Source organism: Pseudopipra pipra, chromosome Z (genome assembly GCF_036250125.1).
Source record: "Pseudopipra pipra isolate bDixPip1 chromosome Z, bDixPip1.hap1, whole genome shotgun sequence".
Taxonomy (NCBI): domain Eukaryota; kingdom Metazoa; phylum Chordata; class Aves; order Passeriformes; family Pipridae; genus Pseudopipra; species Pseudopipra pipra.
Window position 1 is genome coordinate 21,490,245 of NC_087581.1, and position 18,602 is coordinate 21,508,846.

Below are 18,602 nucleotides of genomic sequence, written 5' to 3' on the forward strand. Positions count from 1 at the left end.
CACCATCAAAGTAAATATCAGACCTACTCTTAATACTTTTACAACTCTGAGGTGACTGTCTTACACATCTGTGCACTGACAATAGCATGAAACAAGCAGCTGTTAGTCACTGGACTAGTCTAGGAGATCTGACACAACTGGCAGATGACGATTAATCTGTGCTGATTTATTTTGCTCCTAAAGAGGACCTATCTCCACAGAGATTGCTCTTTTTTTACTTAGTCTGACTGTGGGAAGAAACACGTGGTCTTGCAACAAATGTATTGATTCCACATTAACACCTTGGCCTCAGTTCTTGTTCACAAGTTGAACTTTATTTTTTAGATTCCTTCCACTGTTCACATTTTTTTTTCTTGTGACATAAGTGTGACAAAAGTTATGAATTGAAATGTTTTACATGGATGTGGTCTTACAGTGTTGCTGTATTTAACAAATTAAGCTTTGAATCTTAGGAAATTCTTTTCTCTAATGCAAGCTGCAGTGAGCATTCAGTTATCAGAATAGTTAAGGTACAACCACCGAGAGCACTAGTTCTAAATAAAGAAATGGAAAAAGCAAACAGTTTACAGTATTAGAAAACAGACGTTCAACTAATCTGAATAAAAATCCATCGAAGAATGTTGCCATAGATAATAGGAAAGAATGAAGACACACGCTTCACCAGAAACACAGTTCTTCAAGTATACACAACGCAGCATTTTAATACACAGCAACCTGCCTTAGCTATGACAAAAGTAAGGATCTGTTACAACTCTAACAAAAATATAGCTTATATACATTTCTCTGCACATACATTTTATGAATGTTTCCTTTTGTTTCAGAACTTGGTACAAAACATACAAAAAAGGTTGGCACGTTATGTAAGCTACCTGCAGTAAACAGCATTGTCACTATGTTACCACAGCAGTCTGAATGCTGTTTGCCTTTTTTTTTTTTTCTTTATCCAGTTTGATTCTTAATACAGCGTAGGGGGAGTGGACTGCTTCTTCAACTGCAGCCACAGCTTTGACAGTCTTGCCTGAAGCCTGGAGTGCACAGTGTTAAAAATCAGCAGTTCTGCTCGTATTTATTAACTGAATAATCCGAGAATAATCTAAAATTTGAACTCATGTTCTGCCTGTGATTAAAATGAGATGTACAAAAATATGCATTTGTGCTTTGAAAGCCTTAGCATAAATTTAATATCTTAAAACTAATGAAAAACTATGTTTGATTTCTAACTTATTTACATATTTTGAAGTACTTTTTACATCACAAAACAAAACATCATTTTATTAGGAGGATAAAGCAGTAAAAATTGTAATGCTGTTATAAATTATAACCTGGAAATTTTTTTAAAAAGCAACAGGTTCATCCTAGAAGTAAGTAGCACAATATTGAACATATCATAAAATTCAGATCAGTTTAATAAAAGTGATGACCATGCATACAAACTCCACTTTATAAAAAAAGGATGGTGATCAAGTGCCACAATAGTTTTCATGTAAAATGTGATGAAATCTTGCATGATAATGTCTGTAAGATGGCAGAGAACCATGGGGATGCCACCAGCTATACAGAACATGCTTATTTTCCTTCATTATATGATCAGTTTTAGGGGACGTTGACTCCTACCAAGATTTTATATGGAAAAGAAAGAACAGGTGGTGCTCTGAGAGAGAATCTCTATAATAATAAGAAGGTTGATTTAAAAGGTGCCAGCTTTGGGTTTTTTACTATATCCAGTTTATTGAGGTTTTATTGTTCTACTGTGCATATTCTTTTTAGAAGTATGGTTCAGAGAGCTGAAGAACATTGATAGAATTGGAACAAATTTATATGAGATAAGTGGGAAATTTTTATGCTTATTTGTCAGGCTATTCTCACTCTCCTGGTGAATACATTGCCCCTCTGTCTGAGAAACCGTTGTGTGAAGTGTTAGTGAATACAGTTGTATCAACTACAAGATTCAACAAGTGCATATTCAGTATTAGAAATAAGTTTCAGAAGTACATTTGCTGCCACAAAATATTATTTCCAAAGAGCACTTAGTCATCTGTGGATTATATAGCCTCATTGAAAAACACTTTTCTGTAGAATTCAGAGAAGCTTAAAAATTATGCGTGAAATATTTCCTTCTTGTTACGTAGTCTTAATCCACTGGAAAGGTAATATCATCCCCTTTGTAGCCAAGAGTCTGTAAGTGATTCACAGTGAAACTGGTAGAGCAAGAGGTCTTTTTTTTGATTCTGTGTCAGTTGTTGTTTTCTGATGGAAGCCTCAGACTCTTGCACTTTAAATCATCCAGTGTTTTCCAGTGTTTATAGTTATTAGCCAAGTGTTGCATCAAAACAGGGAGATGTGCAAATGCTGAAAGAACAGGAGAAACAGTTGTACTATGTATACAGAATGGGCAGAAGAACAGCCCGACGTCGTCTGAAATTGGCATTCTCCTACTTCTTTTGTTCCTTCAGCTCCTTAAACTAATACTAAAAGGGGAAAGATTTTTTTAGTGTGTTTCTCTTTCAAGAAAATCCCTTTCTTAATGCAGGATGACTTTATTAAATTATGCTAACATGCAACCACACTGGTCTTAGTTTCTGCTGCTCAGAAGAAATACATTGCTAAAGGAAAAAAAAGTAGATGAGAAAAAGCTTATTTTAAGCCATTACTCTTCCTCTACATAGATTGCTTGGTAAGTGCTCAACTTTATAAAGCGTGTGTTTTGTGCAGTGAAACAGGCTTCAGCAGTATCACTGCACAATATCCTGTGCTGTACTGCTTATGTACAGGTACCGACCCTCAAAAAAGTGGACTCAAGGCCAGTTTGAGATGAATCATTTTAGTCTGTAGGAATATCTGCTTCAGAGCAAGGAGGAAGAAGTAAGCAGAAGTACTTACCATCCCATGCATCAAACATATCTGTTATAAAATAATCAATGAAGGAAATCTGAGACTTGGGGATGCTGCAGGTGTTTCTGTCAAATACTGGCATTACAACAGGCAGACCCTGTCTCTTCTCTTCATCAGTCTAAGAAGACAAAACTCCAGTTAGCCACTAAAGCTTTGCTGACTTCCATGCTGGAGTAGCAAAGCTCAGGGGATTAGATGAACTGCAGTAGGAGATTTGACACAAACCTTAGAACCCCTGAGCTGAACTGCCTCAGTTTCATGTGTGTTATTTCATCTGGAACAGGGACTGAAATCAACATCCCTTCCCTTTCACAAGTACTCTTATTTTTGTAGTTCTGTGATTGCACTTAGCTCCAGCAAGACAGAATGATCTAATCATGTGATTAGGGTACACCAGCTAAAAAATGGAAAATAGGGTTGCGGAGTCCTTTAGCAGAGGACTGGTCTCTCCATTTTTCCACCTCTCTACTGGCTGTTTCAAACCATTTGTCTTTTAAGTAAGAAGAGGCTGTTGCTGAGGCTACTTTCTCTGCTGGTATCAAGTTATAAGATGAATGGAAGTAAAGGTATGCCCTTTAACTCTGTGTCTGCAACTGAAACAGGGCTGGTTTTGTTGCACTTAGTATGGTGGAGGATCAAATCACCTCAGCTGTTTCTTACAACTAAATTACAAACCAAAAAGAAGTCCCATTTTAAGCTGTATGGGTAGCACCTATGCTGGAATTAGCAGCAGAGCAGTCTTCAAAATTAGCAGATGAGGTGAATGAACAGCAGAACAGTTCTGAGCACCTCACATTGCTGCATGTAGGCTAGTGCCTAAGCTGGGCAATTTAAAACTAGCTTATGACACCTTGACTGCTAGGGAGATGCAGCCTAAGTGATCCTTGATCTTACTTAGGACATAACAGAATTTATTCACTGTGATTAAAATGAAATTCAGACATGTCCTAAGTACTTGCTACAATTTTCTTTTAGTAATAACTATAAAATGTATGATCTGAATTTGGATGGTAGGCATGCCCACTTTTCTGTCTTTCCACTCATAGCTGCTGATTTCTGTACCATTAGTGGCAAAAAAAAAGCTAAGATTTTTATCAGTTGTTCAAATAAAGAACTAAAAAGAGTATTTCACTTTCAGGAAGCTGGTACATTTCTGTCAGAAAAAAATGAATGTGAAGAAGTGAACTTGAGCTTTCAGTTCTGTCTGGAGAGATCCCATGCCATAAGTATTTACACTGGCCATGTGCCTCTACTACTCATCTGCCTACACTGACAATAGTTTGGGTCCTACCTTAGAAGAGAAAGGGCCATCCCAGTGGTTCAGCTGAGGGCTGCATCAGACATGCATCTTCATGCTTCTTCATTGGGACTAGAAACTAGAATGGTGACGGTCTTGAATTTCAGCCAATTAAATTGACTAAGACTAATCAAATCATTTTGTTTTGGCCAGATGAAGAAAGTTGAAAATGTAAAACTTGCTTTTCACCATTCTGTACAATGAGCTTCATGGTGAGCAAACTAGCTAACTGCCTGGCATGAATTCTTCTGCATGAAACTGATGGGCCAGTTCTGGCTGGGAATGAAAAAAACCACGTCTGGACTCTGGTCACACCAAGTAGACCCTGTGTGGAACAGCAGATCAGCAGCTGATGTGCATTTTCTGACATAATATAATGGTCAAATCATAAAAGTATACGTACCTGTGCGAAATACTCCTCTGAAATCCTCCCTGCCCATTCAATACATAGCTCTAGAGGGCGACATGGATTTGCTACATCTGCACATTTAATCATCATGCGCTTGATCAGTGTCTGGTTGTCTGGAAAATTCTTTATATTGGCTGTACATTCAGTGTCGCTGCCTTCACTCTGTAAAGCAGAGATGATTACAGTGACCAGGGGCCACATCCCCTGCTGGCAGGAGTGAGGGTGTCATTATCAGCTCTACTGCACTTGGGGCAGTAAGCAGGCACCCAGTCTCCCACCTTCTAATGTCATGCAGAGCACCAGGAATTTGGAGAAGAAAGTGATGTCTGAGAACTACAGCCTTGCTAAGTAACTAATTGTAACCCCTGTACATATTACAGTTGTGAAGATTCTGAGAATTAATAGCTAAGTTTGTAAAATAAAGAGCTATAGGCTCTTTATCAGGTAGGAGCCTTTCTCTGCATCCCAGACTTGTCCTCCTGGAAGAGGACCATGATAGCAGATGCATCCACCAACTGCTAGCTCATAAATGATCCTCAGTGCTGAGTGTTTAAATTTGAGGGTGATGATTTTAGGGGACTGCTTCACTTAGGGCAGTTTCTGGAGTTAGATTTTCATTCCTAAATGAGAAAACTGAGGCAGGCACAGGGAGCTGAACTGACTTGCACAATTGACATTACTTTTATATGCAGAAAAGCAGAGCTCTGACATTCAGTTCCAGAACATTTACACATAAAACTGCCTTCTTTATGCCAGACTTTGAACCCTCAGCCTGGAATCATCTCTGGTTTTAGTTATGAGCAAGGGTGCAGTCTTAGGTAATCTACGAGATTAACAGTAAGAAAACACAGGGGCAGCAGACTGACTGCAGAAAGTCTGTACTTGGTAGACAGTAAAATATCAAACTGCTTACTGACTGCTCTGGAGAGCATGTGGAGGTGACAAGGTGGTTGTTACAAGTCCACTGTGGCATCATATTCTGAGTCTTGAATAGTTTAGAAGGGCACAGGTATATTATGCTCCTTGTGGAGTAATAAAAAGCCTGCACCTCAGCTTATCATGGCACTAACATTGTTCTCAAAATATTTGTGTGATTATGTTCTCCCTTCACTGCTAAATTCAACTCCTGAGTCAAAAACTGAACATAAGTACTTTCTGCCACAGCAACTAAATTAATGTCGCTGTGGTTTATGGAGAGATATTTTGCAGTGACTTTTGCCAGTTCAGGCACTAATCTTCTAACTTTATGTTTAGCAGTTAATTCTTTTTCAGCATGGATAGCCCAGCAAAGACCTGCCAAATTAACCCTCCACCTTAACTGCTGTTCAAGACAAAAATAGAAAGAGCCACTGTTAACAGTAAAGAATAACTTAATACTGGGGGAAAACAACCAGTCTGTGGTACAAGTGGTTCTGTGCTGCAGTTTTATTGTGAGGTAAGTTCAGCAGCATTTGTGATTTCCAGCTCAAACTGTTGGGAGAGTGGAGCTCAGCAGTTCCTAGAAGTAGTTCAGTTCAACTGACATAATGCTGTCTCTAAAGTCATAAACCCTACCAGTCCTGACTGATTTCTGTACCCTTGACATCCTACAGTGCAAAAAGTCCAGTTACAGATAACTACCAGAAGCGATTTCTATTTATTTTTAGTATCGCTGACTTTCAATTTTATCTGATTTTTTTTTCAGTATTTCCAACAAAGCACTATTTTCACTAAGGTGGGCTAAGGTAGTCTTTCCTCAGGTAACACTGCTCTGGAGAACCCTGTCAGGCCCTGAATGCTCAGCCTTGAAAGGCAACAAAAGAAGGTAAGAGGGGCATGGGAAACTCAGAGGCAGCTTATGAAACATACCCTGGCTGGAGCATTAGGGTGTGTAACTGATAGGAATAAAGGCCTGGCCATCTCTTGGTACAGTCAGGAGTGGAGAGGTCTCAGGAAGGTATTCTTCAGGCCTTGAAGGCTCTAGATTACACAGACCTAAAACTATCAAGGTAAGTTCCTCAGTTACATCCCTAGGCTCAGGCAAATCCCACTGTTTGGAGACAGGACCATAGGCACAAGTGCCAACCTGGCTTCATGCACAGAATTTTCCATGTAAAACAACACCCACCTGCATATTTTATGAATACAAATGGCTTTGAAGACAAAGCTTATAAATGAAATGTTTAAATGAGCTAAGGACAGAGCCAGACATAGAAAACGAGAAAATGAAAGTATTTTTTCAAACTTCGATGTGTGATGTCACAAATCCGGTTTTGTCATTTTGGGCATTACCACAATGCAAATTAATCAAGGTGAATGAAAATGATACTTTAAGTTGTCTTGGAAGAACCTAACTGAAATGCCTGACGGTGTAAAGTCCCCCAGGCACTTACGTGTGGGCTTGTCTCCTCAGGTGCCATAGGCTTGTTGATACTGTTCACAAATTTGTTCACATGCTCAAAGTGCTTCGTCATCTCTGTTGCCAAAACCATATCGATAATGGCCTGGCGCAATGTCCGATAGCGATTTCTAGGAAAGAAAAAGAGTTCCTGCTCGCAAGCCTGCCAGACAGAGCTCTGTCCTTTCCTCATACCTGCCTAGGCAGTGCTGCAAAATGCTGCTCAAGGGCTCACCATGTGAGCTGGCACCTTCAGAGACAGGAACAGTCTAGGGATGGAGGAATGGACTAGATCGTTCCTCTCTGGGTTCCTCTAGCTCTGTTATTTTTGCCTGATGAAAATCAATCCCCTGAGGTTAGTAAAAATTTACAACTCAGTTTCATAATGCTGTAACACTAAGACAAGTTGTCCAGGAATGGCACCAATACATCCATGTGACTGCATGCTAGCTTGGAACTCAAAGCTCAGGTTTTTCAAAAACAGTGCTGTTTGGGGTCAGGCTGTTTCCCTTTCAGATCTGTTTCCCTCTGTTTCCCTTGCAAAAGTTAGGCTCATGCAATGGAATTCTCAGGCTACAGCATGCCACAGGGAGCCTCCAGATCTCCCAGAACTTCGTGTTGGTCTGCCACTACCCGTTCTGCCCCATGTGAATGCAGTAGTGCTTGGAAGCATAGGACCTTGTGCAGACACAGCATGCACCATCTAGCTGCTGGGGTGGAAAAATATACCACAGAAAAGTAATTTCTAGGCTTCTGCAACCAAAAGTCCGTGGGCCAAAATGCAGTCTTGAGGTTGTCAACTGGACCATGTTAATGTAATCCAGAAAAGATTATTGAACATCTCTATATGATTCCAAAAATTACAAATTGGAAGGGGCAGTGAAGGGGGAAATGAAAGCTTTTTTTCAAAATTATGTCTGCATGGGATTCTGGAAGAGGTTAAATATTAATATCTGTATTTAAACTGTATATTCTTGTTTAGAATGTAGGCTCTCAGTCTGCCCCAAACTAAAACTGCCAAACAAGCAATCCACACACGGGCACTCCTCTTTGCCAGAAGACACACCTATCAATATTCTTGAAAATGTTGCATTTGCTGTCTTTAGTTGTAAGCTGAAACGCCAGTGCTGTGTGATGACTCTCTAATACAGCTGTATCATTGTAAAGGACAGCTAATTCACTGCCTGCATTGCACAGGAAAGAGTTGGTCCGTCCAGGGTGGTCTACATCATGAATGGTGGCAGCTATTAATGCAGCTACCTCATCTAAATGGTCCAGACTTCCCTACAGGAAGAGAGAAAAATTATGATGTGGCACAAAAATTACGGTAAATATTTTCTGATCATTTCTAGGTACCCTTGATTATGCAAACATAAGCTTCAGTGTAAGGATCCTACCTCCTTGCAATCATTTTCCACTCAGTGTGCCCACAGATTAACTACTACAAAACTCTCACTCCCACCCCTACCCATATACTCTTTTCTTTAAAGAAGCTTTTTACTATGCTGTCACCTAATCAATATCTTGGCATAAAATTCTCTAATGGATAGATCATCTAGATCTATCACACACATCTGTGTGTGCTTGCCTGAATGCATCTGTACTGCCTCTGCCTCTACACACCTTTAATCTTAGGATACAGTGGGACAGACTGTTTCAGTTGGAAGTGACCTACAACGATCATTAGCCCAACTGCCTGACCACTTTGGGGCTGACCAAAAGTTAAAGCATGTTGTTGCCCAAATGCCCTTAAACACTAACAGGATCAGGGCATCAACCACCTTTCTATGAAGCCTGTGACCACTCAGTAAAGAAATGCTTACTAATGTCCAATCTGAACCTCCCCTGGCACAGCTCTGAACCATTCCCACTCATCCTATCATTGGGTACCAGGGAGAATAGCTCACACTTCCCTCTCCAAAGCTTTTGCAAAACTTTATTAAGAGCTGTTACTAACCAAGACAGAGAAAAGAGCCAGGTTCCCTCCCCACCCCCATTATTGCTACTTAAAAAAACTAATTTGTATAAACAGACTTCAGAGAAACTGTATGGGCTTGCTGGCTTCACAGGAAGACTTCATGGGCAGAGAGAGTTTATGAAGCCAGGACAATTATTTAAACATGTGACTTTTGGATGACACACATAAAATGGTAAACACACTGAAACCCTAGCCCAGAGGACTCCTAGGTGAGGGTTCTACCTTAACTCTCTCCTTGCCAAGGAAGAAGGCGGTAGCATGCAGGACATCTGCTGCGTGTGTGGAGTTGTGGTAGGAGTTGGAGGAATGGTAGTTGGCTTCAATGACCTGCAGCCATGCCCGCAGCGTTACTTCTGAGCAGTTTAAAAACTCAGAGACCCCAAACCGGGCAAAAACTTTTAAGCCCAAATACACTAATGGCCTGAAAAACAATAGAAGAAAAAAGCACTGTTGTAAAATAGGAACTTGTGTTGTTCTAAAAGCAATATATTTGATGAAGAAAACAACAAGACCTTAAAAAGGGTGGGGAATGTTAAACATTTTTAAATTGCACATCTATAGCCTCTCAAAAGCCTGGCCAAGGTTACAAATTATTGTATCTACCATCCTTTTAGACATTATTTTAATATGTTTTGTGGAAATGCTGCAGTTCCATTAGAGTTTGAACAGTTCCTGTGGCTTCAGAAAAAACATCTTAAAAGCCCAAGTCTTTTGTGGTTTTAAGTATCTGTCAATCAAAAAAAAATACATTTATTTTTTTCCTGAGGAGGAAAAGCAGTCTTTGAACACGACATGGAGACATCCCAAAGACTAAGAAGCCATAAGACAAAAAAAGGTCAAATATCAAATGTAAACTGCTGTGTGTGTATATGTGTGTGTGTGTGTGTGTAATGATGGGCAGTCCATGTGTGAAACAGTAAATATAAAACCTCTAATCTTTTTGGTTCTTAAATCCAGATCCACTCTGGGTTATCATTTACACTGCATTGCCTGTGACAGTCCATCAGTCATATTTCTCACTCATACGAGATGATCTGCAGAGCCTCTGAGCTGAGAAAGGGATAATCAAAACCCAGCATCTGCAGATTAAACCCAGGCACATTCCTAAAATGGCCATTTTCTGCAAAGAGTGTACAGAAGACTGGATAGTCTCTGATTCTTTGTGTCTTGGAATGAAAACCACTTTTCTCTGTGGGTGACATGATTATTTTTGCAGTCTGCATGACCTCAAAAATACTGATGTCTCTTGATCGTATCACTGGTTTGTCCTCCATTCCATTTTTTTATCCCTATAATCAAAAGCCACAGTTGCCTCAGACCTTCCCAAATCATAGAATGATTTAGGTGAGGGAGGGAAGAGGCTTCCTTTTTCCAGCATGACCATTTTTACATGAGCAGGAAAAAGAGGCGTCTGCAGGAAATCTAGCATGTAGCAACATCAGACTGTGCCAAACAGTGTCACCTGGATAGAGTGGACGTAAGTCAAGCAAAACAGCTGTCACAGATTTACTATGTCTTGCTTCAGTTTTTCCAGAGCAAAGCGCTTTCTGCTACAGCTCATCAACAGCCTTTCTCTGGGCACCTAGGGCAAGGAGTCCAGTACCTTTTATTTGTAACAGCCTCCAACTCAAAAATATTGAAGTCCCAGGTTTCCTCATTATCTAGGAGCTGTGCAATACAGGGTGGAACATCATTGATGGTGTTTGGCACTGGAAGGTGACTGTGGCTCAGGTTCACATCTGTTGAAATGGAATTTGGGAATCAACACATTTCTGGATTATTCCCCCTACACTACTGCAACCCCCTGCAGAATTCCATTTAGAAAACAACTCTTTTTCAAGAAAAACAACCTTTTCCTTACATGAAAAAGTCTGTAAATGCCTATAATATAAAGTTTATTACGTTTGAACATTAACCAAAAAGATCAGTGAACATTTCTTTGACAATTTTTTTGCTAACATCTTGAAATGCCTTATTTTAATTATTTGAACCTGCTTCAACTCCAAAATGGAGGCAATCTAGCACTTGTTCTGCAAGTTCTGCCAACCATTTCCAAAGGCATATATGCCACTGCAAATAAGCCTGAAGCTGTATGTCAGCAGCGTTGACAAAGGAAGTCACACATGCAAAGGAAGTTTAAAACGGTGGCTTACTCTTAGAAAACACATACTCATTTCCTGACAGTCTTCTCAAGCCATCCTGGAAAAAAAACAAGTTTATCATAAGTTTTAGGCAGAGTGACCATGCATCACTAGTTGCAAAAACACTACATGCATTTTCTCTTTAGCTGCTATTCCTGGGTACTAAAACCACTGCTCTTACTGTAGCATTATAAGCACCATCCTTGTTTTAAGATTTTTCAAAACAGACATGAAAGGATCCCAAGAAGACTGGTATGAGATCTCCAGAAAGGATGTTATTAACTATACAGTATATTGCCCTCTTTGACCCTTTCTTTGGCACCTGCAGGATTTCATCATTCAAATTAGCCACTATAACTTATTTTTCATTTTCTTTATATTATTTTGGCAGGAATTAGCTTAGTGTACATTAAAAAATGAGTAAATCCTTGATGAAATATAGACAGTCTGTCTCTTGCTGCTGTTACAGGACCAAAGTGAGAACCTGTCTAAAGCAACCTCACTCCTACACTGGACCAGCTGTAGAGCAATCCCTCTAATTCCATCTAAGCTTCTAGAGTTTCTAAAAGGTATCTCCTTCAGTATCTCCTGAGACAAATCAGACTGGATGATACAGTTTCTAGTGGCAACCCTGTTCACTTAAATATGAGGATGAATGCACCCAATGGACTGAGTTGTGGCCATATCTTACTACATCTTAGTGCCTACTGCTGATAAAGAGGTCGAAATCCTAAAGTGAAATGGTGATGAATCCCCTTCCCATTGCTTGGGACATTTTAGCACAGCAGAGCACTGAAGGGTGGTATAGGACACTTACAGTAGTAACTTCATCTTTACTAATTTTACTCACAGTCATCAGACCTCCAACAAGATCACTTGTGTGAGGATCTTCATCTTTGGTACCTAGCTGAGGGGAGTAAAGCTCTGTTGTCCGCAGGATTTCCAGAACTCTGTCCAAGGCCTCTGCTACTGAGATGGGGCTGTTTTCCTGGGCAGCATTAATTATGTTAATAACCTGAAAGCAGATTAAGGAGGCAGGCAAAGAAAAGTGAATGGCATTTTTTTCTTTTCTTATTACAAACTCTTTATTCTTGACTTGATTATGCTAATTCTCATTTAGCAAATGGAGTGCAAATTCTCCCAACCCTTGAAGTACAACTCTGAAAATGTAAATTTGTGCTCAGATTTCCTGGTATCCATCTACTATTTTTAATTGTCAGACTCCTGGGAAGTGAAAGCAGAAGGGTGTGAAATATCTGAAATAGTTGCAAGTGGGTGGACCAAAAACTAGCAATGTCCCAGTCCTTCAGCGTATCCAGTTCTGCTCTGAAGCAATCATTCAATCCCTAGAGGAAAACCCAAACAAACAAGTAAATTCCTGGATGTGACTCAGATATCCTGACATAGGATGTAAAGCCTTAGTTTTCTGCATGAAAAATAAAGGGCAGAGAGCAGAAAGAGCTTGGCTATAGAAGAAGAGGATGGCTGTTTGAACCCCCACCTTGTGCCTCAGCCACAATCTGGGAATGCAGCAATGACAGCAGCAGCAAAGGCTGCTCCTGGCTCTGCCAGGACTGAGCGGAAGAAAGCCCCAGTGCTGTCTTCTCCAGCAATCAGGGGCTGTTGCAAGGGCACTACAGGCCTCCCTGCAGGTATGACTGAGGATAAGGAAAAGTTCTTACAGTCACAGTAGTACTGGGAAGTAAGTGCTTGATGAGAGCAAGAACAGATGGGGAGAGAATTAAAAATGAGGGTGGGAGATAGCTGGTGTGTGTTACAAGTGACTATGCAGCTGGTTTGCGACAGAGTTTTGTGTAACACAGTGAACAAAAGACTGCAGGAAAGTGGGGGAGACAGAACATGGTGCAGGTGCTCCCTCCTCTATGTGCTATCTTATAAATATCAATAGCAAGAGCAAAGGTGAGACTGGAAGCACATCCTCCTACACATACACAGCCCAACAGAACAGTGTCCCCTTCCTGCTAGCAGCAGTGCATCTAACAAGGGCATACTTTCCCCCTGTTTCATATTCTTTCTTTATGACTAGGATTTGGAATGCAATGATGAGATGTAGAAAGTAGTATGGATAAAAAAAGTTATTTATATTATACTGTTAAATACAAAGTGCAGGAAACCTCTGGTTGTCTGTTCACCAACTACATACTTCCCTATGAGAGCAACTCTAGACTCCTGAGATTGTGGAAAAGTCAGTGCTCAGGACTCACCTTTGTGATAGGAGCTTCTATGGTCATTGAGTGAATCCTTGCCATTGAAGAGTACCGTCGGGTCTGTAAACTTGGAGCTGCTGTTCAAGAGAGCCACAGACTATAAATCAGATGACAGCATTTAAAGAGCAGAAGGCTGGGGAACAGCACAACATAATCCAGCCTCATGTTCCACTTCTGTATTTCCTCCTGCAGGTTCTTACTTTACTGTTTCATTTCTTGCTCTGTTGTTGACCTCCTTGGCAGCACCCCTTACTTTTACTATCAGATTTTCCATGCGTCCTTCACTTCGGAATGAAGCTGTACCTATTATGCTTCATGCCCAGTACCTGCCAGTTGCTCTTTGATTGCAGTGAGTCTCTGTCAGACATGGCTCCTCCTGTGAGTGTGTGTGTAAGTCCCTCATCTTGGTGATACAACTGGTCTCATGAAACCCATTCTTGCTTCCCATAAGCTGTCCTTCCCTCATTACACAGAGAGGCAGAAAATAATCTCTGCCACCACCGTCCCAGCCCCAGCAACCAGTCACAAAGGGGATCAGGAGTAGAAGTACTGCTCTCAAGTAACCAGCAGCAATAAATCCCTTCATGTTCAACACTAATAAAACAAAAATACTGGTTCAGGAGCACAAGCTGAAGCTTTCTGAGGGAGGTGGCACTAACGCTTCATCACACACTTTTAGAAGGCTTCTCCTATCCCTTGGCACAGCCACTCCTCTCTATGAAGGCACTCTGCACTGCCATGCATCATATAGCAATGGTGGTACTCGTGGCTGGGGCACTGTTTTGTAAATTAGAAGAAAGAAATTTTGCAGCAGTTATAAAAAGATGGAGTAATTTCTCTTTAATCAGCTATGAATCTGGTTCATCTTCTGCAGTTTTATTGCCTAGGCCAAGTCTGTTCTTTCTTTATTTGTAAATATATATATATTTATAATATTGTATATCAATATATAATAATTCTTGACAGTTTACTTTCTTACCATCACTACTTTGAGATGTTATTGACTTAACATCAACTGAGTCTTTCCTTCTGTTCTTGCATTTGTAGGAATTGGATTCTGTAAATACAAAACAAAAGCTTTAAAAATGCATCAAGTAAAACATCTACAAAGCTTCTTCCATCTAAAGTTATGAAAATTTAATTACATGATCTTAAAAATACGACATAAGCAGGGGAAATACTGTAATCTCTGCACATCAGAACAAGGAACTCAGTGTCTATCAATTTAAAGCAACATGTCCGAAGTCACCTGGAAAGGTGCTTCACAAGGAAGTCAAGATGCCTTATGGAACGGGAGACTTGCTTCACCTAAGTTTAGCTTCCTAAAAGCAGCAGTCTTGCAGGCTGTTGGTGTCTAAGGTGGTTATCAGAGAACCTGCTTCAGGAGAGATGTCTCAGGCAGGTGCGTTGAACCCCTCCTGCAAGGCCCTTTTGCTTCCCATCAGCCACTGAACAAGACTGAGTTTAACAGCCTAAAACTTTAGCCAAGTGAGGAAAGTCCCATCTCAGTCTACACTGTTCAAGCCCAAGCATAATTCAGACTCAGACAGCTTTTGCTTTTATTTACAGTAATTTTTTGTACGCTGTGTTAAAGAAAAATCTAGCATGCTGAGAATGATTATAAACAAGCAGTTTGGTTGCTGTGAAAATTAACCATGCAAAAAGCTGTTATTCTTGAAACTAATGTTTGCTAAAGCAAGAGAAATTATCACATCCAGCCAAATTCAAAAGCTGGATGAAATACCAGGAAAGAGCCTCAAAAAAAAAAAAAAAAAAAAAAAAAGAAGATGTGGTAAAATTTAATTTTCCTCCAAAACATTACAATCTTCAGTTCTCCCTACTGTTGAAAAACAACAACCATGCATCTATTCACCTCTTTGCAAGAGTGCCTGAAATGCCACTCAAGGATCAGAGACCCTAGTAAGCTTTTAAAAGCAGATAAAACCATCTGAAGAATCAGAAATATCATGACATTGATATTCTTAACATAAAGACCATGTCACAAGACAGGATGTAGGCAGCCTGTCTTTAGCAAAATAAAATGTTAATATATGATTCTCCAGAATTAAAAGTCTGTCCATCTTAAAAATTACTGAAATACAGTTTCTGCCTTAATTCTCTTTTTCTACTACAGATTTATAAGATAGCTTAGGTCTTCTTATTTTGCTGTAGTCCAAACTGGAGAAACTGAAAGCATTTTCCTCTGTTGACATCTAAGAGCAGGGCATAACTAATGCATGTTAAATCATTTTATTTATTTATTTTATAGTACTCCTCTTAGAAACCCCATTCCTGCATTAACATTTGGATTAGTTTATCATAAGGCACTAGAGTGGGAGCAAGGATTTACACATAAACATAGCTGTGAGTGGCTATAGTTGACAACTCTCCTTGTGTTAAATGCCAACTAGCAAGTCAGAAATTTTGCTAGTGCCACCCCAAGAGTGACAGGCACCTAAAAGCTACTCTCTGCCATTCTACAATTTCATCTGTAAATATTTCAATGCCTAAATAAAAAATTTTTCTTCACCTAGTGAGCAGAATATCTCATCATCCAGATTTGGTACAAATCACACCATCACAAACAGCACAATATCATGGATTACTTTTCTATGCTCATCACATACTGGTATATGCCCATGGATAAGTTCTGGAAATTTATTCTTGGAGCACAGCCATGGACCTCAGGGAAGGATAACCTACGTCACATGCTCTAAGTTTGTCTGCATTCACTGCACCTTAGTCATCAACATGGCATCAATGGGATGGGGCTTCCAAGTCTTGTGTAAATCTGTCACAAAAATGAGCAAACCTAAAATATTAGTAAGCTAGTAAAAATGTTTTAACTAGTCATAGTTGTCCTTTGGCTTAATTCATAGGCTTTCTCACCTTCTTGTTTGCAGGAAAGAAACAGTGAGAAGAAAATCTGCTTTTATTACAGGGACATGGGAGTAAGCAGTTGAACATACTGTGGATCAGTTCTAATGGCAGCAATGGGAATGAGAGCAGCCAGTTATATATTGTCTCTTCTTCCCCCTGCTCACTGCTGTTTGGCATCACAGAGCTCTCTGTTGTTTGTATGCATCCTGGGCTACTTGAAAAAGCAGGAGATGTTAAACAGTCATTGTTTAACATTTGTGGTATGTTATATCCTCTTCCCATATGAAAATCAGAAGCTGCCTGACATTGCACAGCAATGTTGTCCATCTTTCAAAGCAGGAACAGCCTCAAGTGCCAGAAGGTAATAGTGCATGAGAACCTGTTCACTCATAGTAAGACATCAGTGCTGCGTCTGGCTGAGATTACTGGAGTCACAAGCTTAAAATTGGCCTTTGGTGCCTCCTCCTTCAGGCAAAAGTGTTACTCCAAATACTACACAGCACTGGAAGAAGGGATTATCTATCCCCTTATGCTCCACACTTTTAGTCAAAAGCTGTCTGCAGAAGTCCATGAGAGCTGGAATGTGCTGTCCACAAGTAAGTAAGCACACCTGAGACCCAGGGCAAGGGTTTTGCAGACATCCTGCAACAACTCACCACTGACAAACTGACTAGCTCAGGCCTGGACACCTCAGACAACTGTCTTAGCGCTGTGCTGGGGCCAAACCAGTGGCCTGCTGACAGGTCCTAAACTTGGAAACACTAGGGCAGGTGTGCTGGCACAAATCAGCACATTCCACATTTCAAACACAAAGGGGTGCCAAGGTACACCAGCCTCAGGATCAGACACAGTGTTTTAATACAATGAAGAGCAATGCATCCTGACTTCAAATGCACAGCAAGAGCTCTGCACAGGAGACTGAATTATTGTTGATTATATTGTTACTGGTTATTGATTATGGATTATAAATGCAATTCATGGTGCAACATCAGTGGCAGCTGGCATCCGTCACTGACCATCAGCTCTGACTACTGACTGGACAGAGGGAAAGAACCCTGCCATGACCTCCAGCACAGCAGCATACTGAGGTAAAAGTATTCTAACCTGATTGAGAATTGTCTCCAGTGTACTTCTCTTCATGGTGACTCTTGTAGACCTGAAGATTGGAGTAAAATATGTATGTAAGGCAGAAGAATACAAAAATAAACAGGCTACATTCAACACTGTTCTTATCCAGAATTTTCCATTCAGTTGTTTTTAAAAAGAAGGTGTATGGCAAAGACTCTTCTTTAGGTGCAGTTAGATGTAGAGAAATAATATGAAAGGAAACAGATATGTCATGCAGATAATTGCAGATACAATAGTGCTTTTATATACTAAGTTCCTGTTTAATGCCTGTGTTTGCAAGAGAACGGATATTCTTTTTAGGTGTTGTTTTAAGTGCAAATTGCATATGAACCTGAAAAAAAGAAATGCAAAAAATAAAAAAAATCCCAAAATATTAATTTTTGCACTTTAAAAAACCATTTTCTTAGCACTATCTAAGTTAATTTTGCATGTGTCCTTTCATAGGTCACTAATAAACTTGACTTCAGAAAACTCAGTTATAAAAACAACTCTCTGGCAAATGAGAGGTAGAGGTAGGTGTCATTCATCGGAACTTTATTTCCAAGTAATTTTTAATCATTCTCATGAAAAATTTTAATTATTTGTGCTTCTGAGAGAACTTCGGTAGCTCCAACAACAGGTATTCCAAACTTTTCTTTGAATTTACACAGGATATTTCCATCATCTTAAAATTTACACATATTGCTTGGACTACAATAACACAGATTAATATTCCTCTGCTTTTCCATTCCGCTCAGAAAAAAAAGCAGTCTCCAATTAATGGCAATTTAATACCTGCTAATCACTTCACCCTTTCCTTTGTTACATGGTTACAAGAAAGTATTTTGCTGTTAATAGGAAACCTGAACAAAAATGTCAGTTCCTCAAGTCTTCCTTCTAAAATTAAGCACATTATATATTTCATTAGAGCTAACAGAGACACTGAGAAGGACTAAAAATAATGCATTACGTTTTTTACTTCAGTCACTAGAGAAGATACACATACTCTCTGTATACACATACTCTGATACACATTCTCTTTTCTGTCATTCTTGCAGACACTCTATCTTCTTTTCCTCTTTGCAGTGGAGGGGAGCAGGTAAAGAGGGTGAAAGGGAAAGAGAAGAAAATGGAAAGGAAAAAAACCATAAAATTCAGATACGGTTTTCTGTAATGAAGAGAAAAAAAAAAAAAAGAGGAGAGGGAAATCCTGTGCTCATGTTCCATATAAATTTTGTTCAAGGGAACATAAGAAGTGACTCTTCCTCCAAAAATAAATTTTAAATACTTCTC

General features: G+C 39.8%; 1 protein-coding gene across 6 annotated transcripts in view; it reads right to left on the reverse strand.

Moving 5' to 3' along the window:
• Window positions 1-292: 292 nt before the first annotated feature.
• Window positions 293-18,602, reverse strand: part of PDE8B (phosphodiesterase 8B) — a 74,134-nt gene continuing 55,824 nt past the window's right edge. For 4 of the 6 annotated variants that reach the window (XM_064642439.1, XM_064642438.1, XM_064642443.1 and 1 more), the window contains exons 11-22: window positions 17,307-17,358; window positions 14,302-14,379; window positions 13,320-13,399; window positions 11,945-12,109; window positions 11,107-11,152; window positions 10,557-10,692; window positions 9,176-9,374; window positions 8,042-8,259; window positions 6,971-7,106; window positions 4,593-4,760; window positions 2,881-3,010; window positions 293-2,349 (exon numbers count right to left, since the gene is read on the reverse strand). In XM_064642439.1, the coding sequence (XP_064498509.1) occupies window positions 2,234-2,349; window positions 2,881-3,010; window positions 4,593-4,760; window positions 6,971-7,106; window positions 8,042-8,259; window positions 9,176-9,374; window positions 10,557-10,692; window positions 11,107-11,152; window positions 11,945-12,109; window positions 13,320-13,399; window positions 14,302-14,379; window positions 17,307-17,358 (1,524 nt within the window). In that variant the 3' untranslated portion in view covers window positions 293-2,233. The remainder of the gene's footprint in view (window positions 2,350-2,880; window positions 3,011-4,592; window positions 4,761-6,970; window positions 7,107-8,041; window positions 8,260-9,175; window positions 9,375-10,556; window positions 10,693-11,106; window positions 11,153-11,944; window positions 12,110-13,319; window positions 13,400-14,301; window positions 14,380-17,306; window positions 17,359-18,602) is intronic. The other 2 variants (XM_064642442.1, XM_064642441.1) reach the window with 1 other exon arrangement.